The sequence below is a fragment of the Callorhinus ursinus genome, unplaced genomic scaffold (assembly GCF_003265705.2).
Source record: "Callorhinus ursinus isolate GAN/ISIS: 27379988/994484 unplaced genomic scaffold, GSC_fseal_2.0 scaffold9, whole genome shotgun sequence".
Classification (NCBI taxonomy): Eukaryota; Metazoa; Chordata; class Mammalia; order Carnivora; family Otariidae; genus Callorhinus; species Callorhinus ursinus.
Window position 1 is genome coordinate 24,735,479 of NW_027397071.1, and position 25,956 is coordinate 24,761,434.

A 25,956-nucleotide genomic window follows, 5' to 3' on the forward strand; every position below is an offset into this window, starting at 1 on the left:
GAACACAAGCAGGGGGAGCGGGAGAGGGAGAAGCAGGCTTCCCGCGGAACAGGGACCCCGATGTGGGGCTCGATCCCAGGACCCTGGGATCATGACTTGAGCCGAAGGCAGATGCTTAACGACTGAGCCTCCCAGGCACGCTTACTTGCTTTTTCAAAAAGGTCATAGAGATCATGACCCAACATTGTTCCAGGTGTGTACTGGAAACTTATTGTTAGTTCTTGCCAAGACTTAGGCAGGCATCTCAAGAAGACCTTTCTAGGGTGGAGAATGTCGGAGTAGTTTTCCTTTAGGGATGGTAAAGGAGAGAGAGAGAGAGAGAGAGAGAAGACTGTCAGTCTTATTTCATGTATTGTAGAGAACTAAGGGTTGAAGATAAGGATTTTTGCATATAACCAGGACCAGAATTAATAGGCCCTATGAGTTTTTCCTTGTAAAAGTGCTCAAGGCAAGTAACTCACTGTAGTTTCCTGATTCATTGATTATGGTTAAAATATACTCCAAACTCAGCAAGTGTTTATTGAGGGTCTGTGAGCTGGGAACAAACCCAGGGAACAAATTCCTTAGATCTGGGAGATGGATTTGAGCACCAAAATTTAATTTCCTTACCTTGTGAGGTACTCCTTGGTAATTTAGTAACAATACCATATTAAACTTGGAATGGGATCCAAAAATGGGATTTTTTTAAAGCTCTATTACGATATATATTCTTTTGGGCAAATAAGTGAGGCAATTGAAGTGGATTTAATAAATTAATGCATTAATGTGATTTAAGTGATACTTGATATGCCAGAAATTGATGTACCCATTATTTATCAGGAGGCAAGCCATGGTCATATCTCAGTGACTTATATTAATTACACGCTATTCTTTCAATTGCCTTCACTGATTAGTTAAGCTTGGCTTTCACGGCCCATTGAGATCTGGCCCCAGTCTACCTTTCCAATTTTATTTCTCTATATTCTTTTATACATTTCCTCAGCTCCATCTGAATTAAATGTTCCCCCACACCTTTCCATGTTCTCCCGCTTTGACCTTTGTCTTGAGGCTCTCCCTGCCCTTGTCACCTTAGTTCTGCCTGTTCCGCCCAACTGTTTACCCTTGGGGCCCAGCCGGAAGTGCTCCCTTGCTCCTCCCACAGACATTTACATCTGTCTAGTATCTTTTTGCACCTGTTAAACTGTGAACTTTTTGAGGACAAATTTTGTATCGAGTTTGCATTTGAAGTCTTCATTATCTAGTGGCACTTCCCGAATAAACATTTATGTGTTCTGCTTTCAGTTTTTGCAGTGTTGATATACTACCTGTATTACTATTTATCTAATTATTTTTCTTTAAATCTAGAAAAAAAAAACTGGCTTCACTTTAATATCCTCAACATGAAATTATGTTTTTAATACCCATGAAAATGAACACATAAACTACAGGTAAAAATTTCTTATTTCTTAACATTTCTTAAGCATCCCCATACTTTAGGAAAGATGGATCTAAAGTGCCTTACACATATTAGCCAATTAGCATCTGCCAAATGAATAAATGACTGCACAAAACATACGAAATAAGAATATTTTCTCCGTTAGCTTAGTAACTTCATGGCTGTTAACCTGGAGATAAAACAAGGAGAAGCTAGAAAAACCTTTAAGTGGAGCCCTTCATTCCTGTGTGTGAAGCAATTAGTGTTAGATAGTACTAATTACTTCCTTATGTATTGCAAACTGCTGGGCCAGTGGGGCCTGTGGAACAATGAGTTCTGTGCATAGCTGACTCCCTACTCACTAAGCATCTTGCTGAAAGCCCAGAAATTATACAAGTGGACCCCCTCTCCACAATAGGTTCAGGAAGCAGCACTATACATGGGGTGCATCTAGAGAAGAGGAATGTGGTAAGTGTGTGTACACATCACATTGTTCTAATCAAATTTTGAAATGTTTTGTTCAGGGTGATTTGAGTTAGATTTCTCCCTACCATTTTTTTAAAAAAATGCATTGTGTACTCCCAATATAATTGAGGTTCTGAGGATTTTTTCTATAAATTCTGTCTAATGGGAATTGTATATTTTTCTTACCTTTTGAGGATGTTGAAAGACTACTCATGTGTACCACTTTGAGCTCTCTTTAAATAAAAAAGTTCTGTGTATTCAAGCTATAATTAACATAGTTAATAATTAACGGTCATCATGTTAATAAAACTTGAACTCTTTTACAGATCCATGAAGACATTTATTTCTAAGTTGCTGTACTTTGTAGTTGGTGCTTCTATATAGTCTAGAAGTAATATACTGTAATTCCTTATTTGCTATTTAAACTATGGCATAGATAGATTAGAGACCCTAGAACAGGTTGTTTTCTCATTTAGTGTTAAATGAGGTTCAGATTATTTTTTTCTTAAATTTATAGGAATTAGTCCATGTAAGGTCAGTATGGCATAAAGTCTATTTAAGGTTTTTATCAGAAAAATCACCTTTCTCCCTCTCTTATTAAATCCGGGGTTGGGATCCACAGCTGTTTGAGCATGGACAGGGTAACTTGATATAATGGTATACATTTTTACCCTGGTCTGCTCTTAGAGCACATTTGAAATGGTTTTGGAAAATGTGCTATGAATTTATCTCTAGACCTTTGCACCAGAGCAGTTAGTTCAGCCCAGCAAATCCCTGGGCCTTGATGTGCATCTTTCATAACAGAACTTTGATGCTGTGACTTGATGCCTTGAAATCAGCACAACAAAATGGTGCTTGAAGAGCAGCGTTTACTTTGATCATTTTTCAACTTCTGTGCCCCAGCCTTTTCACGGAGTACAAATTGCTTTACCAGAGTTATGGGGCTGAAGCCCACGGACTGTTTTTGTAGTCTGGTTGCTGTGGTGATTCTTAGCCTTCCATGAAACTCCATCTCCAGGGAAACAGAAACCTCTGCAGCTGTCTCAACCTTTTCAATACTGTATCTGGTAGAGGTCTTCACCAGGCTGGTAGCAGGCCGGAGAGTGGTCGATAAACAGATCCGTGGAAACAGGGCATCTCATTCAGGACATGTTGTATTAGTTCCAAACGAACAACTCCCTTATCCTTCTCACGAATCATAGGGGACTTTGAAGTATCTCCAAGTCTGGCTGAAGCCAGAGTTTAGTGAGCCATGGAGATGTGTTGGTCATGATAATGATATGAGTAAGAACTTTGGGAGGATGGCTGATGACATTTAGAGTTGCCAGGTGGGGAAGAAAGAGTGGTAGCGAAGGGGAGGCTTAATGGGACTTGTGTGTGCCCAGAGAGGAGAAGTTGGTTTAGGAAGAGGGTTTGGGCTCAGTCCAAGGCTGCCAGCAGGTTGGTGTTTGCAGGACTGTGGTGAGGAAGGCTATTTTGATCTTAAGTCTCAGTGGAGGACAATATAGACAAGACCTTCCTTCGATAGGAACCAAGGGAATGGAAAAAAAATTAGCCATGGTTTTAGAGGGTAGAAATAATAATAGTTAACATTTCTTTCTTTCTTTCTTTCTTTCTTTAGAAGATTTTATTTATTCATGAGAGAGAGAGAGCACAAGCAAGGGGAGAGGCAGAGGCAGAGGGAGAGGGAGAAGCAGATTCCCCACTGAGCTGGGAGCCCGACATGGGGCTAGATCCTAGGACCCTGAGATCATGACTTGAGCCCAAGGCAGGCACTCAACCATCTGAGCCACCCCGGTGCCCCAATGGTTAACATTTAAAAGAGCACTCACTGTGTGCCAGTCACTGTTTTAAGTGCTTTCCGCATATGACATGTTTAATCCTTTGACATCTGATGGGATAGGCATAAGTATTATCCCCATGCTACAGTTAATGAAACAGTTGCCCATGGAGTCTTAACATATTCAAGGTCCCAAGGCTGGTAAGTGGAAAACAGATTCTAAATGGCTCTGAGTCACTGCTATTAACCACCAGGTCAAACTGCCTGTAATTTGGGAAGGAAAGCAGAGTGACCCAAAGGATCAGGTTCCAGGGGACACTAGCCAACTTGGAAGAAAATGTAGATCTTAGAAGAGATTAAATTATGCTTTAAAATGTGTTTATTGATTTGTTCATTCATTCATTCATTCATTCATCATTACTTATGTAGGACCTACTCAGAGCCAGGTATTAGTCTAGACTCTGAGGTAATGAAAAGACAAGTCCCAACCCTTCCTCTTAGATAGTTTATATGTATAAGTTTGATTTAATACAAGGCAGCAGGTGCTAGGTACTGTAAGAGAAAGGTCAGTTGGACATAGATCAGAAGCATTCACTGGGAAGAGATTCCTTCTTTGTTCTGGGGACACTGATGACAAGAAGACTTCTTAAAGGAGATGGTAGTTTTTCTGTGAGGTGAACAAAATTGATCCTGTGTGAAAATATGAAACTGTAATTAAGTATGTTAATACATACCTCTGCATCTTTCTAAACAGAACTGAGAGGTCTTATTTGCTGAGTTTGCATATAGCTTGTCCTTGAGAATTTCCAGACCACAGTCAAGAAGTATGCCCACTTTATAAACAGCTCTGGTGGGAGAAGGTTTCCAGAGTAGTGAATGGAGAGTTCTTGACAAGAAGGAAAAGGGTTTGAGAAGACTGAGGGAAGCCATCTTTATAGGAGAAACTTCCTATGATGCCTCAGGTGATGATGTGCATGCAGTTCCTAAAATTTGTTGAGGGCCTTTGTGTAGCTAATAGCTAAATTTTTAACTATGGGCAAGCATATTAGGAGTGCTTTATATGTTTTAACTTATTTCTTTCTCATAGTAATTCTAAAAGGTAGGTACTGTGATCATGGTTTTTAGATAAACAAGGTCACACGGGTAAGGAATGCAGCTGGGGTTCAACTAAGTGTCCATGCTCTCGATTATGATGCTATGCTGATTAGTCATATTTCACTTTAGGGGTCCCATTTTAAGCCAAAAAGTAATTAATCAAAAGACAGTCTCTTAAATGCTGTGACATTCTTAGAATAGCTTGAGGCTGATAGAAGATCCCCCCTCCCCGTCAAAAACTAATGATGTAATATATGGTGATTAACATAACATAGTAATAATAAAAAAAAGAAAATATACATGATTCAAATGTAGGAAGGAAGTGATTAGCATTAGGTGGGAGGGAAGAAAGAAGGAGTAGCAATATATTAGATGAAATATGATTATAAAACTGTAAATAAACAAGCAAACAAATAAAAAAAAAAAAGATTTCCCGCCCCCCCATGAAATATCTGGTCATTCACTGTCCTGAAGGGACAATATCCATTTTACACATCATCCATATTTTATTTCTCAGTCCTGACTGGGAACCTTCCATGGTGACTGGAAAATTAATAGAAGGAGAAACGCATATTGTATAGTTTTGCTACTTGTTAACCCTGGTTAAAAAGTTTGCTTAAGGATGTGGTATCTGATGATGACTATCGGGTTTCTCTATTCTAAAAACAAAGATATTTTAGAATATTCTCCATGTGGAATCATCTGAAAAATTTGAGTTTTCCTCATCTTTCTTTGAGAGAATAAAATTTTCCTCACATTCAGAGTTAATGATAAATTGTATTTATAATAAATACAAATTATCTAACTTCAACAATTCTTTGTGATTGCTCTGATCTCCTTTAAGGTTAGGGGAGATTTAGTTTAATATTTTTTGAAGAATAATGGCTTTTTCAAAACTAGGTCTAATTTTAGAGTCTGGGCTCATAAGCAAGAGACAATAGACTGCCACAGACTCACATAGACCAAGACACAGACGGATGTGACCTGAACCTACCCACAGTAGTATTCTGAACTCTTTATGAGAAACTATCCTCACTTGCCTGACAGATTTGCTCTATCCTAGTATCATTTTCTCTTGAGATAATTACTATTGAGAAACACTCTTGAGGACTTGACTTTATTGTTTATTAAAAGAATTTTTAAAAATAAATTTAGCAAGCTTCTTTAGAGAAGAAATGAAATAGGACATGGATAAAGTGATTCCAAAAGTCTTAGGAAAAGTATTCACTAATGAAATCACAGAATCCCTAGATCCTAGGGTCAGAAGGGGTCTTAATGCTCATCCAGTCCAGCTTATGCTTGTTTTGTGGATTTTGTTTCTAAAATATCTCTGACAAGGGGTCACGCAGCCAGTCCAAGTAGTTCAGAAAATTGGAAAGGAGTGGGAGAAACCAGAAAATTTATCATGTTGACAGGTTTTGCCTGTTTCTTACACAGAGGATTGGGTTCAATTTGTCCTGCCTGCTTGTTGCGTCTCCTGACCCTTGACATCCTCTTCTCTCCCCACACGGCCTGGACATATCTCAGTCTTGGTGTAATATACTACAGTCATCTCTTCATGTGTCTGTCTTTCCTCTGGACTGTGAGCAAATTGGTGAAAGAGGTTGTGTCTTCCTCATCTTTTGTCAATTTATTAGAAATAATTGTCATGGTGCCTGGCACATCGTGGGTACCTAACTAGTGCTGTTTGACTAAATGAAAAAAATGTATAGAAATCACATTACCATCTGAAACTAACTTAGTGTGTGGCTTACCTTTGACTGTCTTAGACGAATGAAGTCCTGAGGATTGATGGGACCTTTCAGCCCTCCGAAGATAAACTGAGTCCCTTGTATTACCTATCACATGAAGCTCTTTCCAGGTGGGATTTGAAACTCAAGAGTTGGTCTGGTCCAACCCATGTGGAAGTTCAAACCCTATTTTATTGGTGTGTGGTAAAAAACATAAAATTTACCATTTTAGCCATTTTAAAGCATACAGTTCAATAGCATTTATACATTCACTGTGTAGCACAAGCATTACCACTATCTTGTTTCAGAACATTTTCTTCACTCCAAAAAGAAATGCCTTATCAATTAGCAGTCACTTTCATTCTTCCCTACTTCTGGGTCACAGTGATGACTAATCTGCTTGTCTCTGGATTTGTCTGCTCTCGGACTTTCATATAAATGTAATCATACAACATGTGGTCTTTTGTGTCTGGCTTTTTTACTTCACATTATGTTTTCAGTGTTCATCCATGTCATAGCATGTATCAGTACTTTATTCTTTTTTTTTTTTTAGATTGTATTTATTTATTCTAGGCAGGGAGCGGGGGGCGGGGTGCGGGGAGAGCACAAGCTGAGTGAAGGGCAGAGGGAGAAGCCGACTCTCCGCTCAATCCTGGGACTCCAGGACCATGACCTGAGTGGAAGGCAAACGCTTAACCGACTGAGTCAACCAGGCACCCCAGTACTTTATTCTTTTTATGCTAAATATATTTTATCGTATGGATATGTCACATTTCCTTATTTCAAATTACATTTTTATGGCTGAGCAATAGTCCATTGTGTGTGTCTCTGTGTCTGTGGTGTGTGTGTCACATCTTCTTTAGCCATAAAAAAGGATGAGATTTTGTCATTTCAACCACACGGATGGATCTAGAGGGTATTATGCTAAGTGAAATAAGTCGGACTGAGAAAGACAAATACCATACGATTTCACTCATGTGTGGCATCTAAAAGCAAAACAAATGAATAAACAAACAAAAAGCAGAATCAGACCTATACATACAGAGAACGAACTGATGGTTGCCAGGAGGAGGGGGGTGGACGGGAGGTGGGAGGATAGGCCAAATGGATGAAGGGGAGTGGGGGATACAGGCTTCCATTTATGGAATAAATAAATCATGGAGATGAAAGGCACAGTATAGGGAATACGGTCAGTGGTAGTGTAATAGCGTTGTCTGGGGACAGAGGGGAGCTACACTCGCAGTGAGCACAACGTTAACGATAGTCTTGTTGAATCACTATGTTGTACACTTGAAACTAATGTAACATTGTGTGTCAGGTATAGTAAAAAAAATTTTAAATCACGTTTTTTAGAGTGATTTGTCATTATGATAAGTCAAATTTCTCATTTCTACCCGAACATCATGAATGGCAAAAAATCTTAATTATTTCCACAAGATCCTGGTAATTTTGGAGTATTTAAATTTGTAATCCAATCCTGAATATTTTGTAGTACAGCCCCCTCCACACACTTTTACTTTTCCCATTTTGGCTCTTCTTATTGCTTATTAGAGGATGAATCAGAGACCGAATGGTAGACTGATAGTTTTGCTGAAAATGAGAAGTAGAACACTAGCAGCTGTTGACTTAAGAGGTGTTTGGGACTTGACTGAATTATGAAACACAGCTTAAGCTGTTTGATCTTGGTATCTGTTAGGACCTCCTAGACTTTGGTCAGAATTGGAAAATTTCTTTAGAGATGTATTATGAAAGAGTAGCTTGTGCCTTTTCCATTTACGTGAGAAACTAAGCCATTGTAATACTTTCAAACTCTCTTTAAATACAGGTCCTCTAGTTCTGTCTTACATGTTTAATACCCTGAGTAAAGTTCAGAAATGAGATTTTAAGTATAAGAAATGAGATAATATATAAAAAGTTAAGACACCATTAGTATTTCCAAATGTTAAGTCAGAACCTTGTATTTCCCAGTGTCAAATAGAAGAAACAATTTTAATTATTCACTTGGAAATGAATTGATGTTATCCCTTTTTCTTTCTGTTCTCTATACATTCACTAATTCCCAGTAATGTAAGTTGATTTATCAGAGCTTAAATTTGCTGACTACACGTATGGTTTTGACAGAATTACAGTATCTTCATTACTGGGAAATGAATAACTGGATAGTATTAACTATATAACTTGAAAAACAAATGGTTTGTGTTAGAATTTGCTCTTGTTTCATTCTAAGATAAAATCCTTTCCTAGTTTCTGCTGTGACACTCAGTGTTGATTCACCTGTAAGTAAATGTCAACAGGACCATTCTTGATCTAAATAAGGAATGTTATTCACACTTCCTATATCTTAGGTCTTTTCCTTCTTTCTTTTAGTTTTTATTTCCCTTTTTCTTTTAGGTTATTAATAAGTGCTTAAAATACTTTTAAAGATATAGAGAAACTTTAATAAATTTCTTACCAGGTAACCTGCTCTTTATTGTAGCTTCGTCCCTTTCCGGTTAGAACAAGTGAACTACTTTTAATGCTGTCTCAAGAAAATAGGAAATTTAAACCTTTCAGTACTGGCTTTAGGAAGATATTCCATCTTAGACACTTATAAACTACAGCGTGCCAAATTCTGTGTGCGTATTTTGGCAACTTCCTGTTTACTTTCTGTGATCACTGGTCTTTCCCTGAAAACTTATTGCAGGGCTCAGGCAAATTGATTCTGTGGAGGAAAATAGGCAAAAGTACAAGACTGTCATGTAAATATTGCAAACTACATTTGCTCTACTGTCAATTAGGCTGTTCTGACACAGTTCATTGCCTGAATTAAAAGCATTTAAAATTCCATGCCTCTGAAAAATAGTGGAACATTAAATCAAAGAAAATAATGTTTTTTCAGGAAAAATACTCCAAAAATACAGAATGATAACATGTTCTCCCGCTTTGGCTTCTGGGTTATTTCTCCCCTTCTCAAAGATAAGCCATGTAACATTGAAAAGTTCCTTTAAAAACATTTCCACTCAAAATCATAACCTGGTTGGATGAGACCAGAATATCCTTAGGGGGCCAGTACTGTGAACCTCAGGAGTTGTTTTTGTTAGAGCTTTCAAAGGAAACCAGACTTCACAGAATTCCCAGGTTTTTTTCTTCCCTGACCAGAATTTAGTTTCCTTAGGGAGTCATTTGGTCTAATCCACATATCATCAGGGAGGCCCTGGAGTTCAAGGACTGATTGAGTTGCACCTTTGCTAATTCAGTGGCTTATAGAAATACAGAGGGTCTGTTTTTGCAGATTGCCAGAGACGTAAAGTTCTCAGGCCCTCTCCACTTCCTGGTTTTGTAATTCTACATGTGCTCTGTTTGAGAAACAGCTGATCCACTTGGATGTGAAATGCAACCGGCGCCATTTTGAGTTCCACAGTGCATTCGTTCGTGAGAACAGTGAGCATTACTAAAGCTTTTATAGTAGAGGTAGAGAAGGATTTACAAATCAAAGCAACTCAAACAACTTTAGCTGGCAATGTAGACATCACAGTTCGTAAAAATGCTTGTTGCCCCATCCCTGTGGAGTTTTACCTACCTCCCAGCTTGTGCTAGCCTCCCATCATCTTGCTGGCAACTCAGCCCCCTGCCTTTCTTCCTTATCTTTTCTTTCCCAGAAGCAAAATAGTTCCTGCCTCTTACTCCTGTAGAGGAGGTCGCTGTGCTCTTCTCTGCCTCAAGGCCAACACCTAAGTTCAAGGTGGAGTGGGAAGGTAGGGCGAAAAAAGAGGACAACGCAAGACACGGATTCTACTCCCAGCATCGCCACTCTCTGGCCATATGATCTGGATAAAGTATTTACTTCTAAGCATCAATTTCTTTATCTTTAAAATGGGAATAATTAGATAATTAGGCAGAACAACTTCTGATGAGAGCAGCAAATCTTAACCCAGTGGAAGGACCCATGGACCTGCCTGCCCATTGTCTTCCCCCGGAATGCAATAATGATGGCTGTCCCTACTATGCCCACTACTATTCCTATTAACAACAGAGACACAAATGAAGTGTTTGTGAAGTCCATGCCTTAACAGTTACTCCTCTTCAGATTTCTCTTTCGTGCTAGAAAGATGACACTGTACACCCACTCACAATTCCTCCCCAGCTTCAGCTTAATATATAAGGCCCGGGGAATCCAGGTGCCGTCCTTTTATAGAGCTTAAAGTATCTTAAATCACTACCTGAACAACAGTGCATTTTGTGGGGGGTTGGTTGGTTGGTTTTTTTTCTATTACAAATTTGCTAACTTTAAGATGGTGCTCAAGCAGCAGTCTTTATTGATATCTGTGACTATATTTGGCTGGTGGAAATGATTAATTCAGTACTCAGATCATGTGAGAATTGGGTTCTTGCTATGCCTACTTTTTAAATCAGCTCCCATTGGTCACCTCAATGATTCTCTTTATTATGCAGATCTGTTCACCACAGTATTGACAAGCCAGCCACTCTGACATCCTATTACAGACATATACATGCCAAAATACAGGTTTATTAAAAGTTAAGTAGCAAAACCAATTTGAAGCCCATTATAAAAAGTAGAAGTTGAGAGGAATTAAATTTACATAGTCCAGAGGCACCTGGGTAGCTCAGTCGGTTAAGTGTCCAACTCTTGATTTCTGCTCAGGTCATGATCCCACGGTGGTGAGATGGAGCCCCGTGTCCTGCTTAAGATTCTCTCTCTCCCTCTGCCCCCATCCACATGCATGCATGCTCTCTCTCTTTCAAATAAATAAATAAATAAATAAATAAATAAATAAAATGCCCTGTCTCGAATTTAAAAAAACTTTTTTACACAGTCCTTAGTTATATGGTGCTTTGGTTACATAGTAGTGTTAAAAACAATAATAAAGTATTTGGAATGGGTCTGTTTATTAAATGTGACAGGGAATATAAAAAAATAAAAGCAAACTTTTTTACATTAATCATTGTGCAACTTACTGAATTCCTTTAATTTGTCTAGAATTTTAATTTCTAACTGTCGTAGCACGCTTTGTTGCCTAAATGAAAAGTGTTTATTTTTTAATTTTTTAAAAGATTTTATTTATTCATTTGAGAGAGAGAGAGCACAATCAGGGGGAGAGGCAGAGGGAGAGGGAGAAGCAGACTCCCCACTGAGCTGGGAGTCTGACATGGGGCTCGATCCTAGGACCTGGAGATCGTGACCTGAGCTGAAGGCAGATGCTTAACCATCTGAGCCACCCAGGCATCCCAATGAAAAGTCTTTAAAATTCTATGTTCTAAGATATAGTAGAATGTTTGGTCAAAATTATTTATCTTTGTTATTTATCCCTGGGAAGGAAAACCTGCTCCAAAGGCTTTTTCACATTTTACCTATTTGTATATTCGTAACTGTTAAAGATAAAACAATTTCTGTGTGTGTGTGTGTGTGTGTGTGTGTGTTTATTTGCCTAGTGTGGTCCCCAAACATCGCATAAGTGCTGCTCTTGTACACACAACAGAGGCCCCACAGCCTGGGCGTGGCATCGGGGGTCCTCTCCCATGTACATTACCAGTCATTTTGGTAACATGAGTGGGAATCTGCTTTTCTTAAGTGTGTTTTTTAAAGTTCAAGTCAAACTTCATAGTGAAAGTTAATGTTCTCTTTACTAGTGCACGCCCATCCCTTTTGGCCAGAAAAACATGACACTATGACTCTGTAACCATTATTTGAATCATATCTCTTGAGTGACTTTTATTGGTTCTTCCATTTACTCTTTCAGAAAAGTTGTTGACTGCTCGCTAATTGTTCAGCTCTGCGCTAGGCCCAAGGATGCAGAAATGAGTGTGACTCGGTTTCTGCCCTTGAAGAATGCCTTGAGGATTTCACAGCGTAAGGGGGAATGTGTGTGTGTAAATGACAAACATCTAAGCAGATGATTGCAGTGCAATGCAGAGGTGGAAACATGAGCACGGTCTGTGGGAGCACTGTTGAGCTCCAGCTCTGCCTGTGGATAGGGAAAGATTTCACTGATTTTGAACTGGACATACATGTCTTTCTGGGGGCTGGCAGGACGGTGCTGCAGACCAGAATCCTGAAAGGCTCTGGTGTGTTGGCGACCTCCAGTATGATATTCAGATGGCAGATGCTTAATACTAACAGATGATGGAACAGTGGCTCTTGGTGTTAGACTTGCCATCAGCAGTGGCCTGCTGAGGGCTCCCACAGCGCTTCTACTCCAGAGCATGCCCACATCTGGGGTCTCCCCTTTCCCTACCTCTCTTCCCCATAGCGACTGAGCTGTGGGCTACTCTGGGAAGGAAGGGCCAGGGTCTCTAGAATCCCCTTGCAACTCTCCCAGGACCCCTGTAGAGGGCCATGACCTGTAGTTTCAGAAATATTCTTCTGTTTATATGAGCTCTTGCCCCTCAACCCCCAACCCAAATTTAGTTCCGAGTATTTTTCCAGGGCATTCAAAATATAGAGCAGAGAGGGCAGGCTTATTTCTGCATCAGATTTCAAGCTTTCATTTTAGGTCCCCCCTCCCCCCGCCCCCGCTGCCGTTTTGAGGTCATAATAGATTAGATTATTTTCAGAAGCTCCCAGGGAATCCTGAATCCTGTCCTTCTTTGGGGGAGGAGGAATTGGTTTTGGAATTGAGTGGCTGTATCCCTCTCATCACATTAAATGGTTTCAAGACAAAACCATTGGGGGAACGAGCTTGATATCATTTGCCATAGCAGTGTGAAATCTCTGACCCCAAGCTGCTGAGACCGGAGAGAATGGTCGGTTGATTCCCTGGGTGGGGGCGGGGTCACTGAGGGGCTGGAGATTCCTTGAATTCAGTACCAACTGATGGATGTTTTTCTAGAAATTCAGAGAAATGTAAAAATAATATAATAAGGAAAATTTTTAAAAGCTCCAAATCCACCCCCCAAGAATATTTTAAGGGAATCTTTTTATACCAATTCCCAAATGGCCAAGGACAAGCGATGGCAAATAAAATGTCAGCTGTAGGGGGTACCTTAGACCCGATTACACTTTCAAACGCTGTGGCAGCAACTAACTACTGTTTCCCACTCACAGCAATTGGTTGCACAATTCAGATGCATCTGGGGTCAGGTTTGAGCTCCTAAAAGTCATATTGCCCAGAGAGGTGAAATTTGAGTTCTGCTGTGGTCCCCCAACATCCTGAAAAATAGTGCATGTCTCATTGTCCTTCTGTGTAAATTATGGGTGCTATGAGACCCAGATTCAGGATGTTTTCAGTTACTACCCAGCACTGTTGCTAAGTGGATGTCCCCTTACCTCTGAATAGGGGAGAGATGATGGCTGTATCCAGACCAGGATGTGATTTTATGTTACGGGTCCTGGTTATAGACACACTGCTAGAGTTCTTTTCTTATCTGGCTTCTTGTAAACTGATTATTGGAGCATCCATTTCAGAGCATTTGGTCTGGTTTTAGAGAACAGGAGTCTCTCTGGTAGTGTTTTGGATGACTTCATTGTTTCATGGGTCCATAGGGACTGTTAATGAGAATCAGAAATGTTGAAATGGAACCTCACTGACACGTTAGCAAAATCAGACAGCTGTTCAGCTCTTATATCAGTTGTTTTGCTTTCTTTGCTGATGTTTGTCTGAACAAACCCCAGGAGTAGGGGGGTCTAACTGATAGGGAATTTTTGAAATCACTCTGGTAGAAATACCTTGCATCTCTACTATGAACCCTTAGAAATTCAAAACAATTTTCATATGGCATCTTTCCATAAAGGGGTGTTTGTTTTCTTTCCTGTAAGTACATAATTCATTTTCATAAAGTGATTTACAGAGTTTGAGACAATATGTAGTTTTTGCTTATCAAAGATAATTTTTGGAAAACTGAGAGGTCTTCACCCTAACAAGGTCCAGAGAAAATTGTCCTTGTTGTTTTCTGGTGATAACATGGACAAGGCCATGCTTCCTAAATGGGAGACAGGAAGTTTGTCTTTCCACTCTGAGGCTTTATGCTCCTTGGAGGGGCCTTGATTTTGGTCAAAATTGTATTCAGATTCCCCAGGAAAGCACTCAGAAAAGATTTACTTTGAATTTCTTTATAAAATAGAAGAAATACATTAATTACATCTGGTAGTTTGTTGAAGTACACAGATAACCTCAGAAGACCCAGTATAAATAGATGTCATACAACAGATTAGCTTTCCATTAGCTCAGAACCAGTGAGCTTTTCCCCATTTAGGGGAAGGATGCAGTGTATGAGGGACAATGTCTACATATGGGATGTGACAGATTAGATTTACTTGCATTTTCTCACGCTATTAGGAAGACTGAAAGGCGGCACTGTTTGAGGCAAGATGAGAGCAGAACTCTTGGACTGGGCTTTACGGACCACTTTGTAGTCAAAGTACAGTTTTAGGAGGTCACTGAAACCCCAGAAACTGCATGGACAAATGTTTTATTTCTGAGTTGTCATCTAATAAGTTCTTTCTCTGAGAGGATGACCTGTTAAAACCAGAGGTATAATCTCTAGTTTAATTATGTGGAGTCATTTTGTTTCTGTTTCTGCCATTAGAATGTTCCTGCTCCTCTACAATGGACTCCTTAACCTGGATTAATGGGTACTTAACCTGGAATTCATGGGCCCTGCAGTGAATGTATTTTCTCTGACATTGCCTGCAAAATGTTGTGTGCATATGGGTTTTTGTGTGTGTGGTGAGAAGGTTCATCTGTTGCGCTGAGTTCTCAAATGCTTTGTTACTGCCAAAGATTAACACAGAATCTACTAATTTAGAGACTAGTCATTTTTTCCTCATTTGGGGTGCATTCCCTTTAGTTTCATCAGCCTTCCCAGTCACATGGCCCCTAGTTTAGTTTGTTATCGCTAATGAACTAAGTAGTGACTCTTATTTCTATGTAAATGTAACATAGGCTTGAGCTGTCTGGATTGCCAAACTGGAAGTCATCGGATACCACGTGTATCATTTCTCCATGGGTTGTTTCTTTTCTGCAGCCTGCCTCAGCTCTGGTCTTCAAACCATGATCATGGGGCAATAATCCACCCACGAAAACCTTCAGCAGTATGCTCTTATCTTTGTAATTATAGTCTATCCTGATCTACAGTTGATTCTAAAGGGGATTTTCTTTCCCTTCCTTTCCCTTCCCTTCCCTTCCCTTCCCTTCCCTTCCCTTCCCTTCCCTTCCCTTCCCTTCCCTTCCCTTCCTTTCCCTTCCCTTCCCTTCCCTTCCCTTCTCTTTCTGCCTGAGAGAAAGTAGGGACCTTAGCCAGGAATTCTTGCAGATATTCTGGTGGGCATGTTCTCCCCACCACTGGGTGAGCTTTTATACCTTCATTCTTCGGTTGGTTGTTTTTGGTTGTCCTCTATCTTTCCCTCAGCAAGATTTATTCCAGTAGAGGAAGGTTGCTGAGGGGTTGGGTGAGTGGGTGCTTGGGGGGACTCTCTGGTCCTGCCAAATGATCTTTTAAAAGAAGTATTGAGTATTTTTCTTTTAATTTCCCAATCATAGTGTGAATTCTTCTTCGCCAGATGGTTTTTGGGGCTTTGCCTGGGCCCTGTGTGCCAGAGTCGAAGATTCATCTTGGCCAGACGCTGCCACATATTGAAGAGGGAGCCGTTTCCAGGAAAGCTCAGAGCTGTGGCTCCTAGAAATCTTTCCTTGATTGTGTGAGCCAGGCCTTGACACTTTTGACCATCTGGAAAATTTTGGACCCCAGCACCAATATCTGTCTCATACACGCTTTTCTTTTCATTTCCTAAGTTTTTTTTTAATTCTTGTTCATTTGAGATATATATTTATTGCTATTTTATCTACACACTTCAAGAGTGGTATGCCTGAGGGCTGCAAAGGAAATCATCGGAAAAAGAGTTGGTGTACCCTCGGTGGATAGGCATGGCCATTCTTTGTGCCGTGATGGTGCTTGATAAACAATTTGGGAATGAATAACTCTGGAAACTTTTTACTGGCACATACTGTTCGTGACAGAGTGTTTCTTAGCAATTTTCAGGTACTCTTGAAGAAGTAATGACTTCATTTCTCCTTTCTTCCCTCTCCGGAGGGTGTGTTTTCTATGGTGTGCATCTCTGTTCATGCCACATTCAGTTTGACGCTCTGCCCCTGCTCTGGTTCTGCAGCCTCTCTTGTTTACAGCAGCCACCAGTCTGTTTATTTCTAGATGCAGACAGCTGTGCAAAACGCTGTGGGGTAGAATTTGTACAACCAAGAAATGTGTTATTATGCTGCAGCCGTACTTGACATCACTGTTCATTAGTGCTCTGCTTTTAGTACTTTGCATATGCCGAATGGTAAAAGTGGTCCTAGCTGTGTTGCAGAAATAGCTCATGATAGTATTGCTCATGTTTTAAAATTTTTCTGTAAAGTAGCTAGCTAAGTCCCTTTGAACCTATTAATATACTCAGCCTTTTTAACCTTTTAGATAACATAAGTTTATGAATCTGCTGTGATAAATCGGTCCTTGAAACAACTGTCTACTACTCTGTTTGAGCACAGTATTAAAGTAAGATATATCTTTGCCTACTGTTTGCAGTCTATTTCAGAGATTAAGACACACACACTCAACAGTTAATGAATAGACATGATATTACGTACCATAGTGCAAATTATTAATCGAATAAAGTACTTTTGTCGCATTGGAAATTAGAAAATTAAATATCTAATTGGCACTCACTGAGTGCCTACCATGTGCTAAGGCATGGGTATTGAAAGTAAAGTTTGTTGCCTTTAATTAGCAGTGACCTGAGAGGCTACTGTGATAGGTGACATTGGTGTCCTAGGCAGTCCCTACAATAAAAGGCAGAGATACATTGAGATCGAAGTGGGCCAGCAGCCACTGGAAGATGTAAAATAGTCCAGCTTTGAGCGCTCTATCCCTGATGGCTCTCTAGGCTCAGATCATAGCTGTAGGCCATTTAATCCTCATAAGGATTAGGCCTAAGATGTTCTGTTATTCCCAGTGTATTACTCGGTCTCTGTCTTGCCAACTAAAGTCATTTTTTGTGCTTTCCCTCTCATCACTTTCTGGTGCTCTTGGGTGAGTTCATTTTTTTAACATATGTGCTTCTTGGGTCTTGCCTCATCCCTCTGTCCAGAAAGCCAGTATGAGACATGCTTCTGTGAAAGCATCTGCTATTTCTTTATGCACCCTTTTGCTTTTCTATGTTCACGTTGACCTACGTTGGCTGGTGTGCTCCAGGAAGATGTCATTGGACCCACTGTTTCCAGCTGCCCTCGTAGGTGCTTTCTGATGATGTTAATGATGACAGTCATAACCTACAATAGTCCTTGATCTGCTATCAAAACTGGTCACACTTTTCTTATCCAGGCTTGAGGTTTTCTTCCCTGTTTTTTTTTTTTTTTTGGACCAGGTTTATATACAATCAATATTTATTCTGTGTGTCCTCGGTGCTTCATTTTTTGGAAAACCCCTTCAAGCTCATAGTTGGGATGATGAAAGCACTGGCAGTTCCCCTTGGTAGCCCCTTTCCCTTAGCTTTCGGCACTTTTCTTTGGCAGAACTCACTTAACTTTTTAGAGGTTGGAGCTCACCTGGAAGAGAAGAAAGTCCTTTCTCTGGTGGTCCAGAGGGATGACCCATCCCTAGGGGATTCTGTACTCTCACTTTTCAGCTTCATCATTTGCCTTGTAGGAGAAGACAGTTCTGAGGGAAAGTCACTTTTGTTCTGCCTTTGCTAACTTTGAAAAAAAAAAGTGTTCTGTTTATTTGTGTTCCACTATTACTGGGAGCTGAATCATGTTTGGTTGAGATTAGTGTGCGTTGAATTATACAAGGTAGCCATTTGTGTAGTAAAAAAAAAAAAAAAGGCCAAATATTGGCAGTATCATCGAGTTCAACCTAATATATCTTATCCATAGACGCTGAACTAACTTACAGCTTTTCTTAACAGTGAGCTGTGAAAAGGCATTCCAAATGCTACGCTAAGTGAGTTTAATGGGGAGCCAGTGTTAAGATTCCTCTTTCGGTTGCTTCCTAGGTCACTCTACACCTCAATCCTATCTCCTCCGTCCACATTCACCACAAGCCTGTCGTGTTCCTGCTCAACTCCCCAAAGCCCCTGGTCTGGCATCTGAAGACAGAGAGGCTTGCAGTTGGGGTCTCTAGACTTTTCTTGGTAAGTGTTTGAAACCCTCCCAGACTATCCTTCACACTATCCTTAGGGATATAAGGACCCCAAACCTTTGCAGGTCTTTTTTAAAATTAAGGCTTATTTCATTGAAATAATACCCGAGTCCACAGTGTGTTAAATTTGAAGAATGCTCTTAGTGGGGTTTGGACGGTGGAGATAAGCAGTCACAGAAAACAAACATTGCACATGTGTGTCTGACTGTGGATGGAGGGTCCAGTCTAGTTTGCATGTCAGAGCAGGACCTGCAGTCATACTCTGTGTGGCCTGGGCTTTGGTCTCAGCTCTGAGACTCCTCTGGTGACATCAAGAGCAATGTAAACATTGTAAATAGCCTCTAGGTGTGTGGTCTCTGACCACAAAATAAATACACACAAGCCCATTCTATTTGTATATAACACAGGCCTACTTTCTGATACGAGGATCTGTTTGTTGAGAAAGTGACACAGCGAGTTCCAAAATGAAAACATTTGTATTTTATAAAAAAAACTGGAACCCAGCTCTTGTGGAAAGATCCAAATATTACCTACTATTTGTAAATCATGTCCTTTTGAGTTTGCCAGAACATTCAAGTTTGCTAGTTGTGGAGAAACTGATGGGTTGTTTGGATGGAATTTTTGGGGTATGATATCATGTCTGATGATGAGCAACACTGCCCTTCGCAGTGATAACTCATGTTGTCTATTGCTAGAGCTCCATGCTAATGTCCTTAACTGCAGAGACTCAGGCTTTTAAACCTCTTTGCCCCAAAGCATCCAGAACAAGAAGAGGCCTCAGTTAATCTTCTTTCTCTTGCAGAGTGAGCAAACTTTGCCAATTAATGACTCTTAATCCAGATCTATATTTTCTTGTCACTTGTATTTGAAGAATACTTTTAAAAACTCAAAGATACCTATTGAATAAAGTAGGAGTCTGTAATCAATACAGCTAATAAGTAGACAAATTAGTAAAAAGGGATAAGGGACAGCTCTTCTTTTCAGTCAAATGCCAATCAATCATATAGAGGGAATGGTGGAGTTAGAAATTCCTGATTTTGTAATCATTTATAGTAAAAGTTTATTGGACAGGAATCATCAATAGAAGCTAAATGTAGGGGCACCTAGGTGGCTCAGTTGGTTAAGCAACTATTGATTTCGGCTCAAGTCATGATCTCAGGGTCATGAGACCAAGCCCCACATCAGGCTCTGTGCTCAGCAGGGAATCTGCTTGGGAGTCACTCTCTCCCTCCCCCTGCTCTTGTGCTCTCTTCCTCTCTCTCTAAAATAAATAAATAAATCTTAAAAAAAGAAAAGCGGGGGGAAGAAGAAGCTAAATATAGCAAAGGTGAAGGGAGTTTGAGGAATCGTATATTTACATAGTCTCAAATTAGTTATTAATAACAAAAGAAAAAACAGTAACTATATACAGTAGGGATACCCAACAATACCTCAACCAAGTGATCAAAGTTAACATCACCAATATGGTGCAGGTAAACATTGTATGCCTTTAAATGAAACAGCATCGTTTATGTTGTATTCTAGCCAAACAAGCATATAACCTGAATCTAGTCATGAGGAGACATTGGACAAAACCAAATTGAGTAACATTCTTTCAAACCCAGATAGGACTTATTCTATAAGCTCTTACCCCAGACTGCTGCTTTCATACTCATAGTCATTGTCTGTCTCCTGTAATTAAAGATATTTGTGACAGTAAGTGGAATGGCTATGATCATGAAGTCTATGTACATTTAGCCCTTAGAGTGCTGAGCTATATTGTCCAATACTGTAGGCACTAGCTATGGGTGAGCTGTTTAAATTTAAATTAACTAAAATTACAAATATATTGGGGCACCTGGGTGGCTCAGTCGGTTAAGCGCCCGACTCTTAGTTTAGGCTCAGGTCATGATCTCAGGGTCCTGGGATCAAGCCCCGAGTCCAGCTCTGCACTCAGCATGGAGTCTGCTTAAGATTCTTTTCTCCCTCTGCCTCTCTTCCTCCATGCTTGCTCTCTCTTTCTCTCTCAAATAAATAAATAAATAAGATCTTTAAAAAAATAAGATTACAAATATAGTTCCTTAGGCATACCAGCCCTATTGCAGGTACTCAATAGCTATATGAGGCTACCACACTGGGCTGTTTATGGGAGAGGTTATGAACAAAGGCTTTGCCCACCCTCCTTTGAATGCAAATAGTAATTTGAGGCAGATTATTTTATTTCTGTGAGCCTGATTTTCCTCACTTGTAATATGGGAAAATTAACAGTCCCTGCATCACGGGGTTGTTATCTTGATTAGATGAGATTACATGTAACATGTTTAGTACAGTGCCTAACCCCATTACCTGCTGTTATTGTGACTGTTTGTTATTAATCATAGTAAAGAACACTTGGGAAGGATGTTGAATCTATATTTCTAATTATAAAGGTCTGGCTTATCCTGTTCAAGATTGAAACGAGTTCCTATTTTTCTGGGCTACAGGTCCAGATGTAAAGTGGGGGCCACATATATCATAGTTGTACTGGTCACTTTTGGGATTCTTCGTGAACCTACCACTCCATGCGTTTTAATGGAAAGTATCTTAGCCCTAATTATTATTTATTTGCCTTAGTTTTGTTTAAGATCTATAAGCACTGTTTCTGGGCCACCAGTTTAAAATGTACTAACAATGAAAAAAGGAGATGGCTTTAATTAACAATTTAACATCATCCCTATTTGGAGTTAATCCTACAGAAGGAGATTGCAGGGCAAGTGATGAACCTAAAATTACCAATAAAGGGGAGACAGCATTGGGAGAAGGCAAGGATTTAAATTCAGGGACACTTGAGCTCTGTTTTGTTGTCCAGCAGGCTTTCTTTAGGGAGAATGGTTTCCTCCCCTGTGTACATTCCTTCAAGGTAGAACATCTTTTGTTCCTTCGGGTTCTCAGGTCAGTGGATGGGTGATGCAAACTCTCTCATAAGCTGGGTAGCTCTCCCTAAGAGAGAGTGTGTGAAGTGAAGAAGGGAAGGCAAGCTCTTCCCTTGCTCTGTGTAGCTGGAAAGGAATTTCAGGGTCTGCTCATCCACTGGACAGCTGTTGCAGCAGAGGGATCTGCTGCTGGATAGAAAACCCGTGGTGAATTCTGTTTATCCATTTACAGTAGTTAAGAGTTAAAGTTTGGTGATAAGATAATTATGTTATTTTACAAACACTTCAGAAGGCCCATGGAATTTTCCAGCCGTTTCCATCACTGACTTCTCCCAGGTTACCCAGCGAGCTCAGAGTTGCAGAGGAGAGAGGCAGTCTTTTTGGGGGGTGGGAGACAGAAGAAGAGGGAGAGAGAGAATCTCCAGCAGGCTTCCTGCTGAGCACAGAGCCCAAGGCAGGGCTCAGTCTCACAGCCCTGAAATCACGACCTGAGCCAAAATCAAGAGGTGCACGCTGAGCCACCCAGGCACAATCTCTTGATTCTTAGTCTAAGATGTGTGTGTGTCTGCATTACTGCCTTAAAGCGGTCTTTACTTTCCAGATAGAGTTACAATCCTAAGCAGTTTGGGTTTGTTTTTTTCTTCTAAGTAGGATGGTGAGAAAAGTTAAAGCAATGGTATTACTCCTCTGTTCAGGATGACCTTTTAATTTAACTTGACACGTCTGCATTATAGCTGCCCCGACTTAAAAAGGGAACCTTTGGTAGTTAGTTAGCAGGGGCTTGTGTTGCTGTGTCTCAGCCACCCATGAGTGACTAGAAACATTATACTTTAATAGTGTCTGATAAAGGTATCTGGCTCTTTCTGTCAAATCATTCTAGGCCTTCTTAGGATTTCACAGTATGGGCAAGAAGGAGCATATCAGGTAGGGGGAGAGTGTGGGATTGAGTTTCCTCTGCGAGTGCAGTTCCTTTATCTGGTTGTTCTGGTTACATAGGAAACAGAGTGGGATGAAGAGTGATCGTTTCATTGTCAAGTAGTGAGTCTTTGAGTATGAGTGTCTCTTTCACACACGTGCACACACACATGTACGTGCACGTGCGCATGCATGATGGAGTTGTCACAGCTGTGTAGATTTTCTTTTGTAGGGTGTATGGATGGCCCAGAGAATATTGAATTGATTAGAGTTGTCCCTCAATGCAGTTAGAAATAAGAATAACCCTACTCTCTCAGTCTGCAAAAATTTTATTTATGTAATTATTTCCACACTGAAGAAAAAGCATAGCTCAACTGGGCAATAAATATCTGAACTGTCAACCTGAGTTTGCTTAAAAAAAAAAAAAAGATTGGGACAATACTAGATTGTCTTTAGAAATATGCTACAATTTGAATAGACATTTCATCAAAGAAAAAACACAAACGGCCAATAAGCACACGAAAACATGTTCAATTTCATTAGTCATTAGGAAAATACAGGCTTAAAACCACAACCAGATGCCACTTCACACCTAGGATGGCTCTAATAAAAAAGGCAGATAATAACAAGTGCTGTTGAGGATGTAGGGAAGTTGGAACCCTCATAAATGGCTGGCAGGAACATAAAATGGTGCCTTTGAAGACAATTGGGCAAAACATATGTCTACAGAAAAACTTGCCCACAAGTGTTCATAGCAGCATTATTCTTAACAACCCAAAAGTGGAAACATCCCAAATATCTATTAACTGATAGATGGGTTAAAAAAATGGAAATCAATGCAACGGAATATTATTTGGCTATTAAAAGGAGTGGCATGTTGATACATACCACAGTATGGATGAACCTTGAAAACATTATAAGTGAAAAAAGCCAGACACAAAAGGCCGCATGTTGTGTGATTCCATTTGTTTCCAGAACGGGCAAATCCATAGAGACAGAAAGTACATCAGTGATTACGAAGGCTGGTGGGACAGGAGAATGAGGAATGACTACTAATGGTATGCAGTTTCTCTGGGGAATGGTAAAAATGTTCTGGAATTAGGGGGAGACGAACCAGGAGGGATGATGGACTCTGAAAAACAGACTGAGGTTTCTAGAGGGGAGGTGGGTGGGGAGATGGGTTGGCCTGGTGATGGGTATTAAAGAGGGCACATTCTGCATGGAGCACTGGGTGTTATGAACAAACAATGAATCATGGAACACTACACCAAAACAAATGATGTAATATATGGTGATTAACATAACAATAAAAAATTAAAAAAAAAGTTCTGGAATTAGGTAGTGATGATTAGATTACAACTGTGAATATACTAAAAACCCTGAATTGTACAGATTAAAAGGATGGATATTATAATATGTGAATTATATCTCAATTAAGTTGTTAGAAAAAAATTCTCTCCAGCACTCTTTTTAAAAATTAAGGTGTAGGGGCCCCTGGGTGGCTCAGTCGGTTAAGCGTCTGCCTTCGGCTCAGGTCATGATCCCAGGGTCCTGGGATTGAGCCCGTGTCTGGCTCCCTGCTCGGCGGGGAGCCTGCTTCTCCCTCTCCCTCTCCCTCTGCCGCTCCCCCTGCTTGTGCTCACTCTATCTCTCTGTCTAATAAATAAATAAGATCTTAAAAAAATAATAAAAATTGAGATGTAAAACCAATGAACTGGATTTAAAAATATATCTTTTTACTTTATTCCATGTACCTGATTTTTGTTCCGTTTTGTTTTAATCTTGTTTTATTGTATTCTGAACCTAAGTGCGCTTTCCTGCGAGGTCCACAGACTCAGAGCCCTGGGACAAGAAGAAATGGCTCAAGATGAGACCGAAAATGTCTAATCCAGAGGCCTTGGCCAGCCTTTTATTCTTTTATGGCCAGCCTTTTAATGTCTCATCATGTCAGTGTTAGTTGTTCTACATTCTTATAAGGAAGAAAGGCATCTAAGAGGAACAAAGTCAAAAAATAAGCAGCAATTTCTTCCAGTCTCATTAGTCCTTGGGATTACTGTGCTGCAACTTCTATTTTCCAGCCATTAACATTAAAAAGAAAGAAATGTATGTATACATGTGTATGTTTGAGTGGAGGTATGGAGTGGGAGAGGTTATTGGTTTCTAAGATAAGGTTTCCAGAGTTGACAGATTTACAGGATGCCCATTAAATTTGAAATTCAAATAAACAACAATTACTTCTTTTTTGTATGCCTATATGATATGTTGGGCATACTTACTCTAAAAAATTACTCACTGTTGGGCCCCTGGGTGGCTCAGTTGGTTGAGCGACTGCCTTCGGCTCAGGTCATGATCCTGGAGTCCCGGGATCGAGCCCCGCATCGGGCTCCCTGCTCAGGGGGGAGTCTGCTTCTCCCTCTGACCCTCCTCCCTCTCGTGCTTTCTGTCTCTCATTCTCTCTCTCTCTCAAATAAATAAAATCTTCAAAAAAAAATTATTCACTGTTTATCTGAAAGTCAAATTTAACTAGCTGTTCCGTATTTTATCAGGCAGCTCTACTCAGAGGTAATTCAGATTTTTGTTTCTGCTGAATACCCTGGCCTGGGTACCACGAGGCCGGAGTACTAGGGGGCTGTGCCACTAACTAGTTCTGTATCATTGAACAAAATCACTTCACTCCTTGGGCCTCAGTTTCCTCATCTCTAAAGTGAGGAGATGGCACTAGCCAGTCTCTAAAGAGACTCTCTGATTCTTTGATAATACGGCTCTAGATATTATATTCCAGTTTAATTGCAAACAGAAAATGGTAATCTGAACATTGCCTCTTCAGCAAATCCAAGTAAATATCAGGGCAGGGCAGTTGAAAAAAAAAATGAGAGAAACCAATCGCTATGCTCTTGGCTTTGGAATAAAAACAAATCAAAATTTAATCCTAATGAAAAATGTGAATTAATGCCAGGAACATGCTTAATATTTAAAATCTAGTTTTGTGTTTCTGAGATCGGGGGGAGGGGTCGGTGAAGAGCCCGGGGTTTCCAAAATCTGGTTTATTCCTTGTACTTCAACTTGGGGGAAAAAAAGGTCTAACTATTTTGGGCCTCTGCCACCAAACCACAGGCAGTTCTCTGGTCTGCACTGCAGTTTGGATGACTGACAAGGCTCAGTGAAAAACAAGTGCTATTTGTTTTCCTGTGCCCAGTATTTAACTGGAAATCAGAAGGCGAAATTTCCAATCAGTTGTTAAATAGCCCCAGATGTGCGCTCAGCTCCGCTCGAGGAAGGGACATGCACAGCCTATAACACGGCACATGTCCACGCATTCCTTTTCATGACTCCAAGTGATGTGTAAGTGAGAGTTGTAGTATCCAAAAATGCCCTTTGAATAACTCAGGCATTCGAGTTTGGTTGTGGAGGAGGGAACTTAAAAAAAAAAAAAATTCCTGTATCCTCCACTATGTTGCATTTAAAAATCTGGAAATGATTTTTTTTTTCTTTTCGAAATTTCTCCTTTCCCTTGTTTGGCAGCTCTCCCCACATTTAGAA

At 40.2% G+C, this 25,956-nt stretch overlaps 1 protein-coding gene across 8 annotated transcripts in view; it reads left to right on the forward strand.

Annotated features, from left to right (window-relative positions):
• TGFBR3 (transforming growth factor beta receptor 3) overlaps positions 1-25,956 on the forward strand; it is a 199,060-nt gene that overhangs the window by 105,971 nt on the left and 67,133 nt on the right. For 7 of the 8 annotated variants that reach the window (XM_073896325.1, XM_025872178.2, XM_073896324.1 and 4 more), the window contains exon 4: positions 18,465-18,602. The exons of the other annotated variant lie outside the window; for it this stretch is intronic. In XM_073896325.1, coding sequence (XP_073752426.1) covers positions 18,465-18,602 — 138 coding nt within the window. The remainder of the gene's footprint in view (positions 1-18,464; positions 18,603-25,956) is intronic. 8 annotated transcript variants of the gene reach the window in all.